At 37.3% G+C, this 19,835-nt stretch overlaps 1 protein-coding gene across 2 annotated transcripts in view; it reads right to left on the bottom strand.

Annotated features, from left to right (window-relative positions):
• NRXN1 (neurexin 1) overlaps positions 1 to 19,835 on the bottom strand; it is a 671,624-nt gene that overhangs the window by 394,306 nt on the left and 257,483 nt on the right. For both annotated transcript variants that reach the window (XM_005426207.1, XM_031061247.1), the window contains 2 exons: positions 11,610 to 12,048; positions 2,229 to 2,612 (listed from right to left, as the gene is read on the bottom strand). In XM_005426207.1, the coding sequence (XP_005426264.1) occupies positions 2,229 to 2,612; positions 11,610 to 12,048 (823 nt within the window). The remainder of the gene's footprint in view (positions 1 to 2,228; positions 2,613 to 11,609; positions 12,049 to 19,835) is intronic.

Below are 19,835 nucleotides of genomic sequence, written 5' to 3'. Positions count from 1 at the left end.
GCATGACCACTTGGGGTATGAATATTACTGAGAAGACATCTCCTTTCAGCGCAGCTCCCTCTGGAGAGGGAAACCCAAGAGCAGGAAATGATCTCACAGCGCTGAAGTGCCACACATATTTCTGTTGGACAAGAACCAAATGTTGTTGTGGAGGAGCCAACACCACCACTCCAGTACAATCATTCCCACTAGGGGAATGCACTGGCAAAATGAAGCCTTAAGCTGGACAATGCTTGAAAATAAGGCATGGGAAATGAAAGACAAAGATTTCTTTATAAAACATCACCACCTGTCCAACATGAGCATGGGAATTGCTGCGATGATGCCCGCTTTCAGTTCTTCGCAGATCTGAGAGTGTTTATGTCTCTAAGGCCCATGTTTCCTGGCTTTTCCGTGGAAATAAAACGCAAACCCGTTTTTGGCTGGAGCCCCTGTGTAATAGGAGCGTTTGGCCACAGGGTGTTACCCCAGCCATGTTTAACCGAGGGCTGCGGGGATGCATCAGCAGCTCCCGCATCCCTCTGCCGGCCCCGCTCCGCCGGGAACAGCAGCCGGGAGAGCTCAGCACAGCTGGCCATGAGCCAAAGGCATCCACAGCCAGAACAGGAGACAGAGGAACCCCACTGAAGAGTCTGAGAACCTACTTGCAGATGATGATAATATGGATGTGCATATCGTACGGGGGTATCCGTACTACGTGCATGCACATCTCTACTGACGCACAACTTGAAACATTCATTGGGGGATTTACTTCCCAAATTGTGATGAAACATTTTTGTTTCATCTGACAAACTCGAAAAACTAATCAAACTAGATGAAAAGAACCTACATTTTCAATCATTAAGGTTTAGATTTCAGGTTGAAGACAAAGCCAAAGAAAATACTGTGTCAACTGTGAGATGAAAAAATACAACTCCTGGCATTGAAACACTATCTATTCCAATAAGAATAAAAATAAAAACCTAAAATATTAAATACATTAAATACCTAAAATAAAAATAAATTAAAAAATTATTTTTATTGTTTACCTCCTTAAATTAAAATTTTTCATTAACACACTTGAATTTTAAGTAAATTACAGGGTTTTCCATCTATTAACTAACCTCAACATCTGCCTTCCTTGACACCATCCACCTTTTCAATTAAATAAATGGAGTTTGTCAATTTCAGTGTTACCTTTTCTAGGTAAGAGGAATACTGAGATTTTAGGTAACTTTTAGGTAACTGTCCTTGGGTACTTCAATCTTTACAAAAGAGATAAGTAAAAAATATTAATTTCTACTGACTCTTCTGCTTTGACTCATGAGTGAAGTTCTGTCCAAGGATTTAAGTGACACTGTGGGATTCAAAAGCAAATTTAATTATATACTAATATTGACATGAATAGGCAGAGAACAAGATCTCATTTTGGAACTGGAATGTGACAATTTAGCTGATGCCTTAAGATTTTAGCCGTTATATTTTTCAAATCCTGTGCTGCATTAGTGCATAACTCTAAACTTCATATAAAGTGCTAACTACTTTTCACACTTTGGCCAGACAAAACAATTCCTCTAGGCCTGGAACCTGAGGACACCCTCCAGCCTCAGGCCCTGAAGAGTAAAAACAAAAGTGAATTGGGGGGGTGCAAACTAGGGGGGATATGACTTCATTATCTGAAGATGCAATTGGAGGATTAACCCCTCAGATGTAAATGGACAAAACTTATATCTGTCTGAAAAACTTGTCACCATTGTCTATCTTGGGTGTAGCCTCTGGGGGGCTTTTACTCTGCCCAAGGTGTATCTACTGAAGGTCTTTAAAACATAATCACTTTATTCTCTTAACTTTGGCTAGCCTCTGTTCCAGATAGCCACTCCAAGGCATCATAGCAATGCAGTAATATTTAAAATTGTTTTCACAAAGCTCTTCAGAGGTCAGCAACGTATGATGAGACACAAAAGGAGGCATTTTCTAGGAGATATTTAGCAGTACTGACTCTCATAGCCACCCAATACTACTTCATGTATCTTAGAGTCTCCCCTAAGATCTTTCCTCCAGAATTACTGCTTTGAGTCTAGAGCAGGGCTCCACCTCACATCGAGTGAAATCAAGGATTGTTTCTTTGCCTCAGGACAGTAAATAATAATTTACCACTTTTAATCATTGTACAGGATTCTATTTATTTTATGGCTGTGCTCTTTTTTTAATATATAAAAGTAGAAGTGCAGTCATCTCACAGAACCTACCTCTTTCGCACGATCTGCCAAGGTACCCCGTGCCAGAACAATCACACACATATCTGTTCCACCCATCCCTGCAAACACCATTGTTTTTGCAGGGGTTGCTAAGGCAAGGCTTTGCAGTTTCTCTTGAGCACGAGGGTTTTACTCCAGCTGTGCTTTGAATTTCAGCCATCTGCCGAATATCTTTACTTTGACCATCAATAAATAAATCTCGAATGCAGCCGACATATCCATAATTAAGGAGAGCTGTCCACACTTCTGTTGGGAAGACCAGGCCTGCTTTATTTTCTGGTAAGCCTCCAAGGTACAAGTCATCATCCAAGTCAAGGATTTCACTTTCCCCTGGTGCAGTGTATGGAGTACGTAACGTGTTCACAGATATCGTCCCTGGAAAGACAATTAAATGGGTGATTTTCAGATATTTGATTTTGGTGCTGCTGTTTTTACTCAATCATCTACATGTCACATTAGCTCCTGGCAAACAGCTGTAAGCGAAGAAGAGTTATTTTACTTGTGCAGCTATAGAATCATAGATACACTTCAGTATTTCAATTGCAATGCAGACAGGAAGTTAATGATCTAAAAATCCTTTATGCACAGCATGAGTACAATATGAAAAATCCCAGTCAAAATCCCCTTATCCTAGGTACAGAAGAAATGCAGTTCATAGCTATTTTCAGAAATATCCTCTTTGTGCATCAACAACAACAAAAATATCTTCACTCCCTCATATGTATTTCAAAGCCTTTAGGCCAGGGTTGCATTGATAGGTTGCAGCCTGGGAGGCAAACCTGAGTCTTTGGTTTGGGCCCAAAGACACAGTACTTTAAAAAAGACTCTCACCACTTCCAGTGGGCTTTGGATAAGACCTTTTTTTTCTTTAAATGTAGAAGAAACATGCTCTCATCAGCTGCCAAGCAGGCAATCATTAAGAAGGAAGTGATGTGGTCCTGGAGGGAAAATCAATGCCTCTGACACTTATCTCCAAATGTGTGCATGTTACAATGAGATGGAGAGAAGATGTATACAGACCTTCAGGAAACCAGAAATATCTTTTCCATTTTAGTCTAAAAATTTAATTAAAAAAAATTGAACCTCAAATAGAGTTCTTTTTATGAAGTGTCTGAACAGAGAAAATTTAATCATCAGCAAAGAACCTTTTTTTGGTAGTACTTTGTTTAAAATAATGAGGTATGCAACACCTACAATTTGAATAAGAAGGAAAATAAATTTAGTACATACAGTCACAGAGCATACTTATGCCAAGCAATTTTAATTTTATTTCTAAGTAAAACCACTTGGCAAAAAAATCTTCACGTATATCTTCATAGAAGTGATTCCTTATCACTCTATGTGGGTACAAAAGCAAACAAAATAGAAATCAAAATATTATATAGGTCATAAAACTCTTCCAATGACCAGTCATACCATGCAGCACTCTTATCTGCTGGGCATAACATTAAAAGTGTTTTAGTGGTGACAAGACACTGAAGAATCGCATTCACCATGATGAATTTAGCACGCATATATATACAAAGTGAACATGATTCACCATCTCCACTGTTAGCCTGAAACACATTCCAGAAGATAACATTGATTACCAAAAATGCTTCCACTGTGGTAGGAGTTGTGCATAAGAAGAAATTCACACTTTACACAGCATACATACTAAAATGTGAGTTTTAAGCAAACAAAGGCAGGTCAGAAAAAGATCATTCTCTTACTTGGGTAGAGCCTAAAATGTAGGCTTCTCTTTTAATAATGGACTCCAGTGGAAGATATATTTTTTCTGTTCTTTTGTTTGTTCAGTAGGTTAACTTCAACAACATTGACAGAATTAATATCTAAAGAATTTGGATTGTTAGTAAAAGCTGTTTGGGGTAAAGGTCTCAGGAGGTCCAACTCACATGTGAGACTTGAGACATGGATTTTAGAAGGGCTGGATACCACAAACAGTCTCCCTACTATTAGAAGAGAACTAGCAAGATAAAACAAAGGCTTGCATAGACTTTTTGCATCTTTATAAGCATGTTGAAAAAGTGAGGATGTGGATAGTTTTCCCTTTTATGTATTCTAAGAAATTATTCCTGTATCAGTTGAATAATCCCATAGACATAAAAGTGAACTTCCAAGAAAGTATGTAAGAAATATGCATGCTGAAACAAGATACTTTTTCTTCCAAACTTCCATCTGTCTAAAACAGATAAGAGATTAGGGTTTGCTAACTCTAAAAATTTGTTGTTGCTTCTCAGCTTCCAGAAGCAGAACTTGGCACTTACATAGAATGCTTGCTATAGGTTTGACCTTAGGCATGCAAGCATAAACATTTTGAGATCTGATTAATCAGCTGAGTCAAATAAGGACACCTGTAAATGACCTGTCAAACCAAGAGACACTTTTCAAAGACCATCCTAGGGTATCAGGAAGGATGGCTAACAGCCAACAGATCTTTTTGTCTCTAAAAAACATTTGAGAGACTGTAAATATAAATTGTACTTGTCCTCACAGTGTTTTTTTACTGCTATTGTTGCTTGCTGCCATCTGTTGATGCACAGGCTAATTTAGGAGCAAACACTCTAAACCCATGTTCAGGCAGCACCCACTTGTGCACCCACACACGTTAACTCAGCTGCAGCCTCCAACAGCGAGCTCCAACATGTGAACAGTGCTGCTTTCTGCTGGACAAAAACAGCCATATTTTCAACACATTAACAAAGAATCCCAAAACCAGCTTTTCTAATAAAAAATAAAAATGTAGTATGTTGTGATTACCTTCAGCTCACAGAGAAAAAGATATATCTCTGCTAGTGTAGCTGCTGCTCTGTGTTCCAAGTGGAAGCTTTGCAAGCACAGAAGGCTTAGGAAGGTGAATGATAAGGGAAACTGGTGACTGTAAATTACAGTAAAGTGATAGATTGAAGCAGGAAATTTTTCTTCTCTGTGTCATAAAGGATTACCCCAAAGAGAGCTTAAGTATTATTTTGAATAGATGTCAACAGCTTCTTAAAGAAATGAACTTTTTGCCTTCCCAGGTAAAAGACATGAAACCCCATAAAATACTCTGTGTGAGAAGTCCTCTGAAACTTTATCTGAAACCTTGCAATCATGGCATTTAATGACTATGGGTAGAAAAACATGACAGGCAAGCACATGGCCATCAGTGCTGATGACATCCAAATTACCTTTTATGTATCTCTGACAGACAACACACACTTTACTCACTAATTGCTTTGTAAACACAGATGAAAAAAGGAAAATCCAAGTAAAAGAAGGGAACATAAAGATATTCCAAAATACAGCAAAAACTACAGAGCCTTTTAAGTATCCTACAACAAAATGCAGAGCTCAAGTTCATAGAATGTTGGCCTACAGAAAATTAACAATGGTTCCATCAGCACCTTTGGATTCACAGTGCACCCAGAGCTGAGACAGAGGTGGTAGCACATGCTGTGTCGTCCTGGGGAGGAGGTTTTTTTCTTCTTGTTTGTTTTTTTTTTTTTTTTTTCCTGGTTGGTTTTTTGGGAGGAGGGAAAAGGGGGTGATTTTTATTAATACCTTTTCTAGTTTACTGCACGGGTTTGGGTTTGTTTTCCTGTGTTTTCTGTGTTTTGTTGGTGTTTGGATTTTGTTTTTTTTTTAAAAACCTGTTATCTTTCTTGAGGGAAACTTTCCAAGTTCTACTGAAAACATCTCAAACTGGACCTCATAACCATGGGAGAAGCTGCCACAGAAACTGGGGACTCTGATGCACACCTCCTTTCACAGACTTCAATTCTACTTTCTCTGGGAATTAAAGGCAGATTAAAAAGAATTGTTTTGATGAATAACCAGTGTGCTCCAATCCATTCAGTTGTTTCTGAATAACCAGTGTTCTCCAATCCATTCAGTTGTTTCTGCCTGTGAATATGGAGGGACATCACTTTCCATAGAGGAAGAAAGGGAAGCTAAGGGAGCATCCAAATATCTTATGAAGCCAGCACAAAGAGGGTTAATACATTTCCTTGTAGAGATACTAAAATGTCATTCTCAAGACAGAATTTTACAGGAGCAAAGAATGGGACATATCTTGTTTAACAAAATAACCTAGAGACAACAGATTTTATGAGGAAGCAGCAGATTCAGAAGAGCACTCAAGAGGGAGAGAAAACTAAAACTTGAAATTGTAACAGTTTGTGAGTAAGAACCATCCTTAAACTTCCTTCTTTTCATAACAGCACTCAGAACCAGATAAGTAGTGATACCACTTTGAAAAGAGCCATAATGCCTTCCAGGAAACAAACAACTTCTGTGCAAAGTTTTCTAAGAATCAAAGTAGAAAATAATTTTTGTATTTCTATCAGAGTAAGAAAGAAATGGAAGAATGCTGACAGCATGTGATTTGTCCTGTCTGAAAGAAGTAAAAAGGAATGACAAAGACAAGAAGGTGTGGGGTGACTTATTTAGTCTGGGAATTCATGATCTAGCTTCAGATTCTAAAAACAAGATTCTGCAGCATTTCACCTGAGAACACAGTGCAATATAACCTCCAGAAACTTCTTGCTGTATTTGAAAAGCAGTTTGAAGGAAACTAATGAAGTTATGGTTTTCAGCAAGAATTATTGACTTCAAGGGTAACTGATTAGTGAGAAGTCCTTCAAAGGACAAGTCAACAATATAAGCAAAAAGGGAAATGTATTATTGATTACAGAGAAGCCTATTGTGCCACTTAGCTGTGTGTTGGTTAAGTTTTATCTTGGACTCTAAGAAAGATGCAGATCAGCCAAGAAAGTTGCAGATCATTGAAAGAATATTCCTTAAAATGAAGTATAAACCCATCCTCCCAAGTATGAAAACGATTAACATCTGTTGAATTAGGAACACATAAATCTGGCTGTTGTTAGAAGGTTAAAAAGGTGTGGGGATAATATGTAGAAGAGTAATGTGAGAAAAAGAAAGAACCTGCAACAACACCACGTGTTACAGACATCACAAAGCACTACTTACAGTGAGATGTTGATTATAGTTAAGCTCTAATTACATACTCCAGAAATCATTTCTGGTGTTCAAGCTGAAACTAACTTTAGTTCAAAATTTCAGTGACTCAGCCCTTAAATGCTACCTACCTATGAATAGATGCTGATACATTGTGCCTTATGCTGCCCTGCGCAACTGGAGGTTGACAAGGGGAGTAAGTTTCCACCCTGAATTCCCTATGTAATGGTGGTTTCCAAAGGATGAATGGTGGTTTAGCAAAAAATAATTTAAAATTGCATGATTATCCTTGCATATGGCAAACAGTTTAAAAAAAAATAAAGAATGCTTAAGTTTCAGAAAACAGTTATTAAACCTATTCCTACTGTGTTACAAGAAACACTGTGAGCAAAGACCTTTACAGCTGCTTCATGGTTGCTTTTTATTTCATTTGGGTTTGTGGGTTTTTCCCTAATTCTTCTTTTCTGCAGAGTTTGCAGTACGGTTAAGAGCAGAACAGGCAAACATTTCCCTCAGGTATGACTTAATGAGCCTCTCCAATCATATTCATTATCTCAGCAATTTACTTTTTCTTAAAACTGTGTATAAGAAACAAAATCACATTTCTAAATCTCATCTCTCTCCTGATCAGTTAAATATGAAGATTTTAAGTGCAGCTACTGCAACTGTTCTGTTATCTCTGCTTACCTGGCATGGCCTATTTTAGCTGCTTTTTGTGCCTGTGAAAAACATCTGCTTGTTAAGGAACGTTGAAAAATCAGAGCAAGGTATTAATTCCAAATACATCTTCTGTGCTAAAACACAATATAATAGCTGTGATGAGGACTGTGACTTCAACATGTAGCCCATGACCAAGACAGGACACATAAGAGGCAGCTATAAAATTCAGATATTCAGGATGTACAGCTCAGGAGTACTGGGGGGCAACTCAGGACACAGCAGTTGGTAGCACTGCTGCACACCTAGCAAGAAGGATGGACCAGAGGAGAATATCTTATGAATATTTCTCTTTACCTAACCCTTAAATGTTAACTAAATATGGTCTCAGGAACTCTGTCCTACCAATGATCATCTTTTTTTAGGTAAGAAAGCCCTCAGAGTAAGTCATACAGGAAACAGAATGGGATTCTAGGGTGAAAACAAGAATAACAGGTCAAAGCTTTCAGCAAAAGGAAATTAAAAGGTACCATATCTTCCCTCTTCCTTGTATATCTCAAAATCTGAGTGGATTGACAGAATTACCAATGAATGGGGCCTGGATGATTGCAATTTAAAAATGTGTTCACATTCTCCCTCTGTCCTCCACTGCAGTCCCAGACAAGCCAGGGCAAAGTCAGTAGTTTAGAGTGGATGCTCACTGTGACTGAGAGCCTGGAGGAGAGCAAAGAATGAGAAATAAATCTAGTACTTGCTGATCCAGCTAATATGAAAGTCAAGGAAATTAGCGAAGCTCCTTGAGAAATGTCACAACATTCTTCTGTAGGAGGGAACCACTCTGCACTGGATTTGAAATCTAGGAGCAAAAGGTTGCAAGACACCAAACTTAATTTAAAGAAAAAAAACTCCACCGTTTATTTGAGCTTCTTATTCATTAACAGAAGAATCTCTTCCTTTATGCTTGATAGCTAGGGAAATATGCTGTCAATGGCAACAAGAATGTCTCAGAAAAGCAAATTTTTTTTTCCATACAAGGCATATTCATTCAGTTATATAAAAATTCTGAAGGAAAGCTAGTGAAAAGTAATCCTATTCATATGATCTTTAGTATGTTTGGTCTGGGCTAGAGAAAAGAAACTGAAAGGCATCCTGAAATAGAAAAGTGAATTTCATACTTTATGGGTAAAACACATGCATAATGTGACCATGAGGTGGAGGGGGATAACATGCTCAGGACAGTGAGGAGGGCACACAGCAAACTCACTGCCCTGGACTTCAAGAGAGCAGACTTCGGCCTCTTCAAGGCACTACTCAGTGGAGCCCAATGAGAAAGACCCTGGAGGGCAGAGGGTCCAAGGATGCTGGCTGGTGTTCAAGGATCACTTTCTCCAAGCTCAGACACGATGCTTCCCGACAAGGAGGCAATGGGGCAAAAATGCCAGCAAGCCTCTATGGATGGATGAGGAGATGCTGAGCAAACTCAGAGCAAAAAAAGTGCTTTCAGAAGGTAGAAATGAGGACAGGCGGCTTTGGAGGAATGTAGTAAAATTGTACAGGGGCATAGGGATTATGTTAGGGAAGTAAGGGCGCATTCAGAATTGAGTGGGCTGCCCCAATCCTTTTCACTATTTCTATTTCCCTCTATATCACATTTACTGTTACATAAAATCCATATTTTTTGCTTTGGCACATGGTTTCATTGTCACCTTAATTCAGGTAGAGGCATCTCTCTGATAATTTTAATAACCAGATCTTACCATCATTAAGAAAAACAAGAACATTGCCAGTGTCATTGGTACTTCTCCTACCATAAACTATTATTGTATGTATTAGAGCAACAGGAAAATTTTGATTCTATTTCAGATTGCAGTTAAAATTCAATTTGCCAATCCATAAGCCTGCATATTTTCATTCAGTATTCATGGTAATAGTTCAATGTCTTAGAGTTAATAGGTATTACGATTAGTTTTCAACAGTGATGGGGGAGTTGCATAAAATTCACCTATCTTGATCATAGGCAAATCATCAGATGGATTAATTTGATTATTTATAATTCTACTTAAAAAATAATATGCAATCCTGATCATCAGGCAGGTTATCCTTCCTGAAATTACTCTAAATTCTTGCTGATGTCCATTAACAGTTTCAAAGAATTCAAGTATGCCCTAAACTCTCTTAATGGCACCTGCGAGTCGTGTGTTTTGTGAAGCAATGAAAGGGCAGAATTTACCTTCAAATGTAAACAATTGCTATGCATTTATTTCATTCCTTTATAGATCTGTTGGCTTTGGATGTAAGAATAAACTTTGCTTTCAGCAGTCCCACGGGCATGACTATTACAGGATTTAGTGCCTCATATGAATCACTGAAACAGCACTTAAGAAGAAAGTCTGAAATGAAAACTGTAGTATAAATAATGTAACTGCTGGATGTCGAATTCCAATTGAGGATTTTGAGAAGTTGTGTTTTGTTGTTCAGTAAGGCCTCTTTTTTCTTTTTTTTCTTGTTTGTTTTTGTTTGGTTGGGTTTTGTTTGTTCTTGTTTGGTAGGTTTATTTAACCTCAAGAAATCTAAATGAGCGACTGACCTAATAAGAAAATCAAGGTTGATACCATTAGAATTTGAAGCTGCACTTCCCAGAAATCAAATAATTGTTTTTCATAATCATAGTGCAGGTGGATTTCAGCATGGATTTGACCAAAATCTTCAATTTAAACCTGCACCTAAGATTTGCTTTATCTGAAATCTGATTTGTGTGTAGTAAGAAATCAAATCAAAAAATGATAACTTTTTGGGAGGTTAAGTTTCATAAAGAAATTACAATGCAAGCTATAGAAAAGTAGTCACCAGAAGGAAGAAACTGTGGGAAATACCACAAAATTCAAAAGAAGTAGTAGTTATATTTTTCAGCACCCAATTTTAGAGCCTACATAAGCTTCAGGTTGAATACTGATATTAATTAGAAAATCTTCTGGACTGAATTACAGACTCAGTATATTCCCTGCCCCCTTCCTCCCCAAATCCTGGTAAGAAGTAAAGTCACTGTAGAAGAGAGGTCTCCTCAAACTGATTTATATTGATTATTTTCTTAAGACAAGATATATACTCCAGATAAGAAGAGCTGATACACATTGGTGATTTCACTGGATAAATGCACTTTAAGCCATATTATATTTCAGTAGCATGAAGAAGAGTTCATGAATTCTTTATTTTTACCACTTTTCAGTGAGATCACCTTTTTGAGTAAACTACTCCAGAATATGAATCACACTGATAGAATGAGGCAAGTCAATTATTCCCATTTCTGCTGACATGTGTTGTTAGTCATTTATTAGAATATTATTTAAGTACTCTGAGATCTGCTGACATGATTGGAAGATGTGTTGTTTCTGTGGGCCAGCTATTCCCTGTGTTGGAGATTATTGTCAGTAATTCCTTTTTTGCTTTATTTTCATTCTTCAAACTTGCCACTTCAGCTATTTGATGTAAGCAAGCACAGAGGGAGATTACTGTTGGTTTTTCAAGAACACAACACACTTTCTTGCAAGATTAAGTACTTGATTATCCAATAATGTAAATATAAGATATTTTACTCAGCAAATTATTGTATTCTGGCACCTGAAAGTAATGACTTCTTATAGTTTCCTTATTTTTCAGATGATGCCCAGCTCTAATTGCGGCAACATCAATATGCACCCAGTATTCTCTCAGATACAGCAGGAAAAGCTATTCTGAATGCAGACAAAAGCAACTTACCTGACCGCCCATCCCGCTGAAAATCCACATGGTACCATTCACCATCATTCACCTTCTTCTGCAAGGCTTTTATTTTTATAGTACCTGACCCCATGTCTAACAGTAGGTAGAGGTGGCCATCAAGCATCTCAATGGCAAAAAAATCAACTTTCACCATCTGTGGATGTTTGGCATCTTTTTGGTGCCTTGGTTTCCCATGACTGAAAAGAATGAGGCCATTTGGCTCAGTTGTACGAAAGTCAAATGATATTGAGCCTGTTTTCTTGGCATTCCACTTTGGCAGAGAGATGAAAGACTCTGGTGTTTCAAATGTGATTGGATCTAAGGTTGCAACATTCTCACATTTAAATGCTACAACCCCATGAATCTTCATTTTAGGATCTCCTTGCTTGGCAAGTCGAGACAGCTCCAACCTGACATCGTTATTTTTATATACAACCTGCAAGCAAAGCAGAGAAGTTACTCAGAGAAACCTGAGCATTTTAACCAAAGAGACACAATCTTGAATAGGCACATTATTTAGAGGATAATGGTGATGATCTATGAATATGATAATTTACATACAAACAAGATGAAATAACTATTTTCATTGACTAATGATTTAATAATTGTTTTCATTAAACCAAACAAAGTTGCTCTAAAAATATCCCTGGAGTTAATTCCAACAATCTGAAAGAATCTACACATAATTTATACTATGAGTTGCAAATTAGCTTGTGTGGCCTTGATTACTTAAAAGCCTTTTCTGCACAGCCATTCTGCTATTATAAAGAAGTGTGAGATTTCATTTTCCTCTAAACCCTTTGTCACTGTCTTAACTCTTCTCTTTATGTACAGAAAATATACCAAGGTCAGAGACTTCATAATTTAACGTCTTCTCATTTTGTCCTTGGGGCTGAGGAGTCATAACATTCATGGAATTCATGAGGCTATATAAGATAGGCAAACCAATAGCATAACAGATTAAAACCAGGAAAACCTTTGAGCCTGTTCAATTTGACAAAAAAAACCCCAACTTACGTATCTTCTCTGACTTTTCTGATAAAAATGAAAGACAATATTAGTTTTAAATCCAATTGACGTCTGCAGCAAATATTCTTGCTTCAAATCACACTTTAGCTTGGTCCAAGAAGCCTGTCACGATGCAACCACTTCCCAGGGTTCTAATGTTTATTAGTGTTTTCTCAAATTGCTGGTCTTTCTTTTATTCATAATACAAGAGCTGCTGAAATGAGCTCCCCAATACCAAAGGTGCACACAAGTGTTTTGTCAATACTTTTAATTGTGCAATAAATTATACACCCAAGCTAAAATACCACTGAAGGGCTGAATACAAAACCATAGTGACAGAAGCTAAAACTTTCTTCTCTGTTTCTAAGGTTAAGCCCTACATTAAAAAGCAATTTGGACAAAAAAAGGCAACAACTCAGCAAAACCAAGCACTTTGTGCTGAGGCTTCTTCATCTACAGATCTGCACCATACAGGGCTGGATCAGGTCTGGCCCTGATCCAATGTTCCAACTATGCAGTGCAGTTTGGAGCTGTTCAGAGGACCCATCATTGGGACTTTACGACCCTGTTGGGGATTAGAAAGTGCTTACTGAATACTTAGGATAGAGCTTCTGGATTAATTTCCTCTGAGACATGGTTTGAACACACATGATGCCCACTCTGACACCAAGCAAGGGAGCACACAGTGGATGAACTGCAGAGCTGTGCTACTGTTAGAAATAAAAGCACTAGCACTTACACAATCTAAGATGACATACCCCACGAGTGATAGTTGTTATTGAAAAATGTTTACAATTAAAAGAAAAAGAAATTATTGATAGAGTGACATTTTTCAGTAAGAATTGTGTTCATTCCAATTATATCATTATCCACTACGCAAATTTCATCATAAGACTTGCCAGAATTATTCTACTATAATAAAATGTATCCTAAAAGTTAATAAATAAGCCTATTTCTTCATTTTATTTCAGAGTTGAGTACAAGTAGCGTTGTTCCCATGAGAGCTGTTTCTCCAAAGACAACAAAAACCTCACTATGGATTGCTGACAGCAGAAATGCTACTCTGCTACAGAGACAGATAATGTGTTCTTCAACTGAAGACATCACAAGTGAATAGAATTGGACTAAACTGTAATATTAGAGAGTAAGGTTCCACATTTCCATTTATCAAATACATCCACAACACCTGAGATTTCACAGACTGTGCAAAGGAGTTTAGAACAGTGCTGCAGAATAAGCACATGCAAGTGACCCCCTCTGGGGTGGCTTTGTGTCTTTAGGGTGAGGAGGAGGAAGAAGCCAGGAGCCCAAGGGGCTACTAAGAGATATCTGGTCTCATGAAGCATTGACCACTTTCTATGGCAAGGGGGATTTTGGATTGCTGCTGCTTCATTTGAAGAAGTAACAGAGGCAACGTTTCTGAATTAGACCAAAAAGAATCAAACACAACCAGAAGATACAATAAATAAAAAGGAACAAATGGTTTCTTATTAGAACTAAGTCCTGCTTGGTGACAATGGAAGAAAATATGGCAACAAAGAACATGAGAAGATCTTCTAAACTGACTTCTGAACAAGAGCAGGTTCCAGAACAAGGTGAATAAATGTACAAAGAGAATTTATTGTTTATGGACAAATCAAACTGTCCAACCTTAATGAAACTGGTTAACAGAACATTAAATTAGGAATTGATAGATATTTTAAAAAACTCAGCAGGCTAAAGGAAAGCTAGGTTTTCCTTGAAGTCTAAAACAGCTTACTATGATCTGAAGCAATTTGCCAGCTCAGAAATAATAATTTCTAATAAATATGGCTTAAAAACAGAATGGACAAAGTGAAATGGTTTTCTCAATAACTCGTCATCAGCTCTTTAATGAACTTAATATACAATGTATGAAGGAAGCGTTGCTAGAATACTTTAGTAACGGTGACAAATATTGTCAATTTTATGCCACCAATATTAAAACATTCTTGGAATCCCTAAATATTTTAAGCGACAATTTTGTGCTTCCCTGTTCCACAACTGAAACTTGGTAGCTACTGAGAAGCAAATGACTGCATTTTGTTACATACATTGTGGGGAAACTTGAATAAAGTCTATATCTATGTTTTAGAGTGCATATGTTCTAAGTTTTAGAATGTGCTTATGTTCATTTACTCTTTCTAAAAGGAAAATTTTGAACTGAATTATCATGGATAATTAGTAATAAACCAGGAATATACGAACCATAACTGAAAAGACCTGTAAACTATTAACTGAACACAGCTTGCATTTGGGAGCCTGTTTCCTGGCGTTATGCTGGGATTCTTACCCCTCTCCCTATCCATGAAAAATGTACTCAGCCATCAGTGAACCACAGCAAAAGGAGAAAAGTGGTACGTTCACAGAAATTAGTTGTCATTGAATTTTGGGAAAACCACTGAACAGTGAGGAATAATTCTGAGACTAATATCTGCTTTATAAGGTACATGCTTCAGAAACAACAGCCTCTAGGGTACAAATAACTTACTGATTTATCCATTGATTTTGCCTTTTAATTTTTCTCTTGCTTCTGGGTACATAAGGACAAACATATTTTTAATAGGTCTTATATTATCTGCTCTTTCCATCTGAGGCACACGGCTCACAACATTAACTCAGTACATTCTCCCTCCTTTAGAGACAAGGATCCACAATTAGTCAAGTGAAGGGAATTGGCAACAGAGAAATATTGGAGCCACAATCCTCTTTACTCCCACACAGCCCATCAGTCACTATGCTGGCACCCATTGGGTCGGTGTCACCATCATATTTTTTGAAAAATCCTGTTTGCCCAGGATTTCTCTCCTGGGAAGCTGAGTTTTGCTGCTTTGGAATGTGTTTGGACATTGTTAACCTATTGGTCATTGTTTGATTGGTTTTATGTGAATTGTTTTAACTTAATGACCAATCACCATCAGTTGTGTTGGACTGTCTCCTAAAAGTCACAAGTTTTCATTATCATTCTTTGTAGCCTTCTGTCTGCATCCTTTCTCTCTTCTTTAGTATAGTTTAGTAACATTCTTTAATATAATATAAAATAATAAATTAGCCTTCTAAGAACATGGAGCCAGACGCATAATTTTCCTCCCTTCATCCAAGGGACCCCAAAACCACCACAGGTTGGCCCTGGGTTTTATCTTGCTCTGCACTCACTCTCATACCTGAGCAGCAATCTAAGATTCCTGCACATGAAACTTCCAGACCTCAGGGAATTGTATCATGCCATTAAGAGCACCTTGAATTTGTCTTGTGTTCACTCTGTTCTTTACTGCTAACATCAAGTAAGTTTCAAGATGTCAGTCTTTAAAACATATAATTACCTCATTCTTGGAAACTGCAAAAGGTCACCTGAACTCCCAAGAAAAACAGAGCAGTTAACAATATAATTTGCAACCAAGCTATCCAAAGTGAGGAATAAATTTATGTCCTAAGAGAGACAGGACAGAACATTTTACAATCAAGATAACAGGCTTCCTTTGCTACCACCCAGGCCACATGCTGGGTAACTTGCAATATCACAGAGCTGGATTTATTTGTTAAGACAGCCTTAAGACAGCAATTATTACCTAAAGCTCAGCACTCTCTTTAATGTGGTCTGTAGTCATGGAGAACAACCTAAATTAATTCATGCTTCCCAAAGATATATCATGTATAGGTTTTTGGGTTTTTTTGCAAGTTGGGGCACTACTATGCAATGAACTGCAGAAGTGTAAAGAGGTATCAATCTATGAATGACCCTGGGAAAAGGTGAAGGAAAAGAGAAGGAATTTGTACCAGGAATGTATCCTAAATCTATAACTATTCAATTAGCAAATGTATAAGTCAAGAAAATTAAAAAAAAAAAAAGAAAAAAAAAGAACACTATAAATTCATTCTACTGACCCTATCCCATGAGATTTATAATGATGAAAGGTGTGGAAAAAATCCAGATTACAACACTATTTTCAATTCAAAATGCAGCCCTTCCCATATCAAATATTATGAATGAAAGAAAGGCATTATTACATTATTACAAATTAATGTCTTACATATTTCAAAATACTGACTACTTCTGCCACCAATGGCTTTTCAATCATTGTGCTTTAAAATACTTTAAATTATTTATGAAGCATTTATTTCAAATTAATTTACATTCTTAAAACCAAAAATAATCCTCAAGAAGCTGACCACATCACCTGATTTGCAGCATCTAGGTTTCCTTGAGAACCAGAGGGGGAACCCAGGATTTCAGAGCACCTACCATTATGACTTTGCTCCAGAGGACTTGTCTATTTACTTACTGGGAGGTGAGGTAAAATACTTTTGTAAATGGAATTTGAATAAATGGATGAACCCTGTATCAAAACCTGTTAAAAATTGGAGGATATAAATCTTTGTTACCCTAAAACAGTACATTCATATTTTCATATTTCTGTGAAACCTGGATCACCTGGTGCATGCAATCGCAGCTAATTCTCCAAAATGGAAATTAATGTCACCCAAAATGGCTCAGGTATGTGCTGCCAAGGTACAGATTTCCTCTGAAAAGTGGTCTCAGCAGGAGGGAACTTGCTGATGTCAGAAACTGTAACAATGGGACTTCCAATAAGGGAAACCTGAGGAAATTTTTTCAGCTTGCTTTACCAGCCACTAGAATTTCCATGCTCATTGAGAACTACCTGCTGCACACAGCATCACATTCTCCTGAAATCCAACTGCAAAACTGACCACTTACAGTCATCATGTATTTTTTTTAGCACTTGCTGTATGGTCTTGAACTAATCTGGGAACATCAGCTTCTCACAGGAGGCTTGTCATTTTGCTAATAAGCCTCCATGCATTTTCAAGCTCCAAAGTTAAAATATCAAGGAACACAATAAACTACAGACTATTTACACAAAACTTAAGGAGCCCAAGTTCAAATGTTTGCAATGGGGTGCATTTTTGAACACAATGTGAAAGCACACAACATTAATGACAACAGCTATTAAAACCTCTACATCATAAACCAGCTTTGCTTTCTGAATATAGAGAAGGAATTAGGGAGCATATTGAATGCTCCAAGGGAAAAACTTTTTCTTCCTCAAGTGAAATGGTTTTCATTCTCCTGAGGTCAACATTTGTGCAAATCTGGTAGTGATGGGGCAATTTGAAAGGGAGTCACTGAGCAGCAAAATAAAACCCAGGTATCTCTAGAGTCTTACTAAGTGGGAGGTAAGCCTAAGGACAGCAGGATAGGGTTCCACAGTTAAGATACATAACCATTTGAAGAAAACAATAGCACATGCATTTTGTTGCATTATTTTAGATTAATCAATATGGTCTGGGAAACTGCCCTGGAAGATTAAGCTCAAAAAAAAAATCCCTTGACTTAATTGATCAAATAAACAAACAAACAAAAAAATAATAGAAAAGTACTACAAATTCCTGCAACAAATTCCTTGGAGTATATATCTGGGATTTTCACATTCCGCTGTTTCTTCTTCCTGTCTAGTCTGAGCATCCAAAACCACAGAGTGCAAACAGATCACATTCAAACTTTTGAAAAATATTAAACGGGCTTGTGCAAGGCAAACATATTATTTATACAGTATGGTGATGTGCTTTGTTCTGCTTTTTGTTGCACTGTTTATAGCTTTATATATAACAGGCAGTTTTTAAAAATCAGACATTCTCTCCACAGACTACTTTGGCCTAAGGTAGAAAGAAGAAAACCATTATAATGATTCTTAGGAGGTCTTTTAGGAGGTCAGGACCAGTAATCCAGGGATTTGGGTTTAACCTGCGCCTAAATGCCTCACAGAGAACTTAATTCTCCTTGCTCCTCTGTAAATTGAATACATCATCTTCTCACAGGACAGCAACTTTCTTGAAGACTGAAGTTTACATTACCAGTACAAAATCTAGTGAAGCTTCATCCAAAATCAGACTCATTTACACACACATTTCCCACAGGGTGTCAATCCCCCATTTTCTTTTTAAGGAAAACAGGTATGATATAGATCTGACTTTCTAGTCTGCAACTACAGAGTCCAGAGCTCACTGATCATTCAGATAAAAAACCACCAAAATCCACCCAATCTGTTCAAAAGCTGCACAAAAAAGAAAAGCTGAACTTGAGCAATCCATGTCTCAGGGTGAACACAGAGAATCCTATGCCCTGATAATGCACTTGGCAAGTGCTTTAATGCCACACTACATGGCTAACTAAAGACAACAAATTAGTGATGTGTGTTGTTTCTGTAACTAAGCCACATGGACATTTTCTGCACTCCCTTTCCTTAAAATCACAGGATATACTGCACATCAGGCACTTGGAAAACTTATGTTTACACAAAGCAGGCATACTTAATGTACACAAATTTATACTCTATTTAAACTGCTAATTATCTTATCCCTGCAAATTCTAGGAAGGAAAATGGGCACCAAAAAAGGCTAAAATTACCATAACCATAGGGAATTTCACTATGATTTCAAAAATACACCTGTACTTCTACTGTGGATTGAAAATCATAACTCTCCTACTCCCAAATAATGATGTAAAAAGAATGGGGAGAAACAAAAAGAAAATCAAACCAAACCAGAAAAACACAAACCCAAAAGAACTCCCACAACTCAGTCCAAAGTAGGTATATTAATTATTCCGTGGCAACAAAAAAGTTGTTAATGGATATATCCACCTGAAGAAACAAAACCAGTACTGACAGAAACAAAGTTATAGGCACACTGTGAGTGTGAATTTAGATTCCCTGTGCAGTATGGGCAAAGTCACTTATTTGCAGAATTAATACAGTCATGACAGCTCATCTTCTAGGCCAACTAGTCTTTTCTGCTGGAGTTTTGAATGTGGATCCCAGAACTGCTTGTTTCTTTTCGCCTTTGACTGCCTGAATAGAGATGTTTTAAGGGGATGCCAGAAAATGCCTTTTTAGGTTCTGAGTTACTGGAATATCATTTAACATGATATATTGGCAGAACTTAGGAAAAAAAGAAAATCAACATTTTTTTCTCTAATAACATTGATAATGGGATTGTTATGTTTTTCACCCTGCTGTGGACACAAGTCTTTTGAAGATCTTTTTTCCCCTCTTCAATAGACTATTTTGCTATTCTTTGTATGTCCTGCTGTCTGCTGCCAGACTGCTAAATGTTTCTGACTGTGGTTGCTATGCTTTCTGTTTTTAAGAAATGGGTTCAAGTTTCCTTTCCTTTTTT

Source organism: Geospiza fortis, unplaced genomic scaffold, assembly GCF_000277835.1.
Source record: "Geospiza fortis unplaced genomic scaffold, GeoFor_1.0 scaffold271, whole genome shotgun sequence".
In the NCBI taxonomy this organism is placed as follows: domain Eukaryota; kingdom Metazoa; phylum Chordata; class Aves; order Passeriformes; family Thraupidae; genus Geospiza; species Geospiza fortis.
Note: the sequence above shows the minus strand (reverse complement) of the source record. Positions and strands in the feature narration are given on the sequence as shown.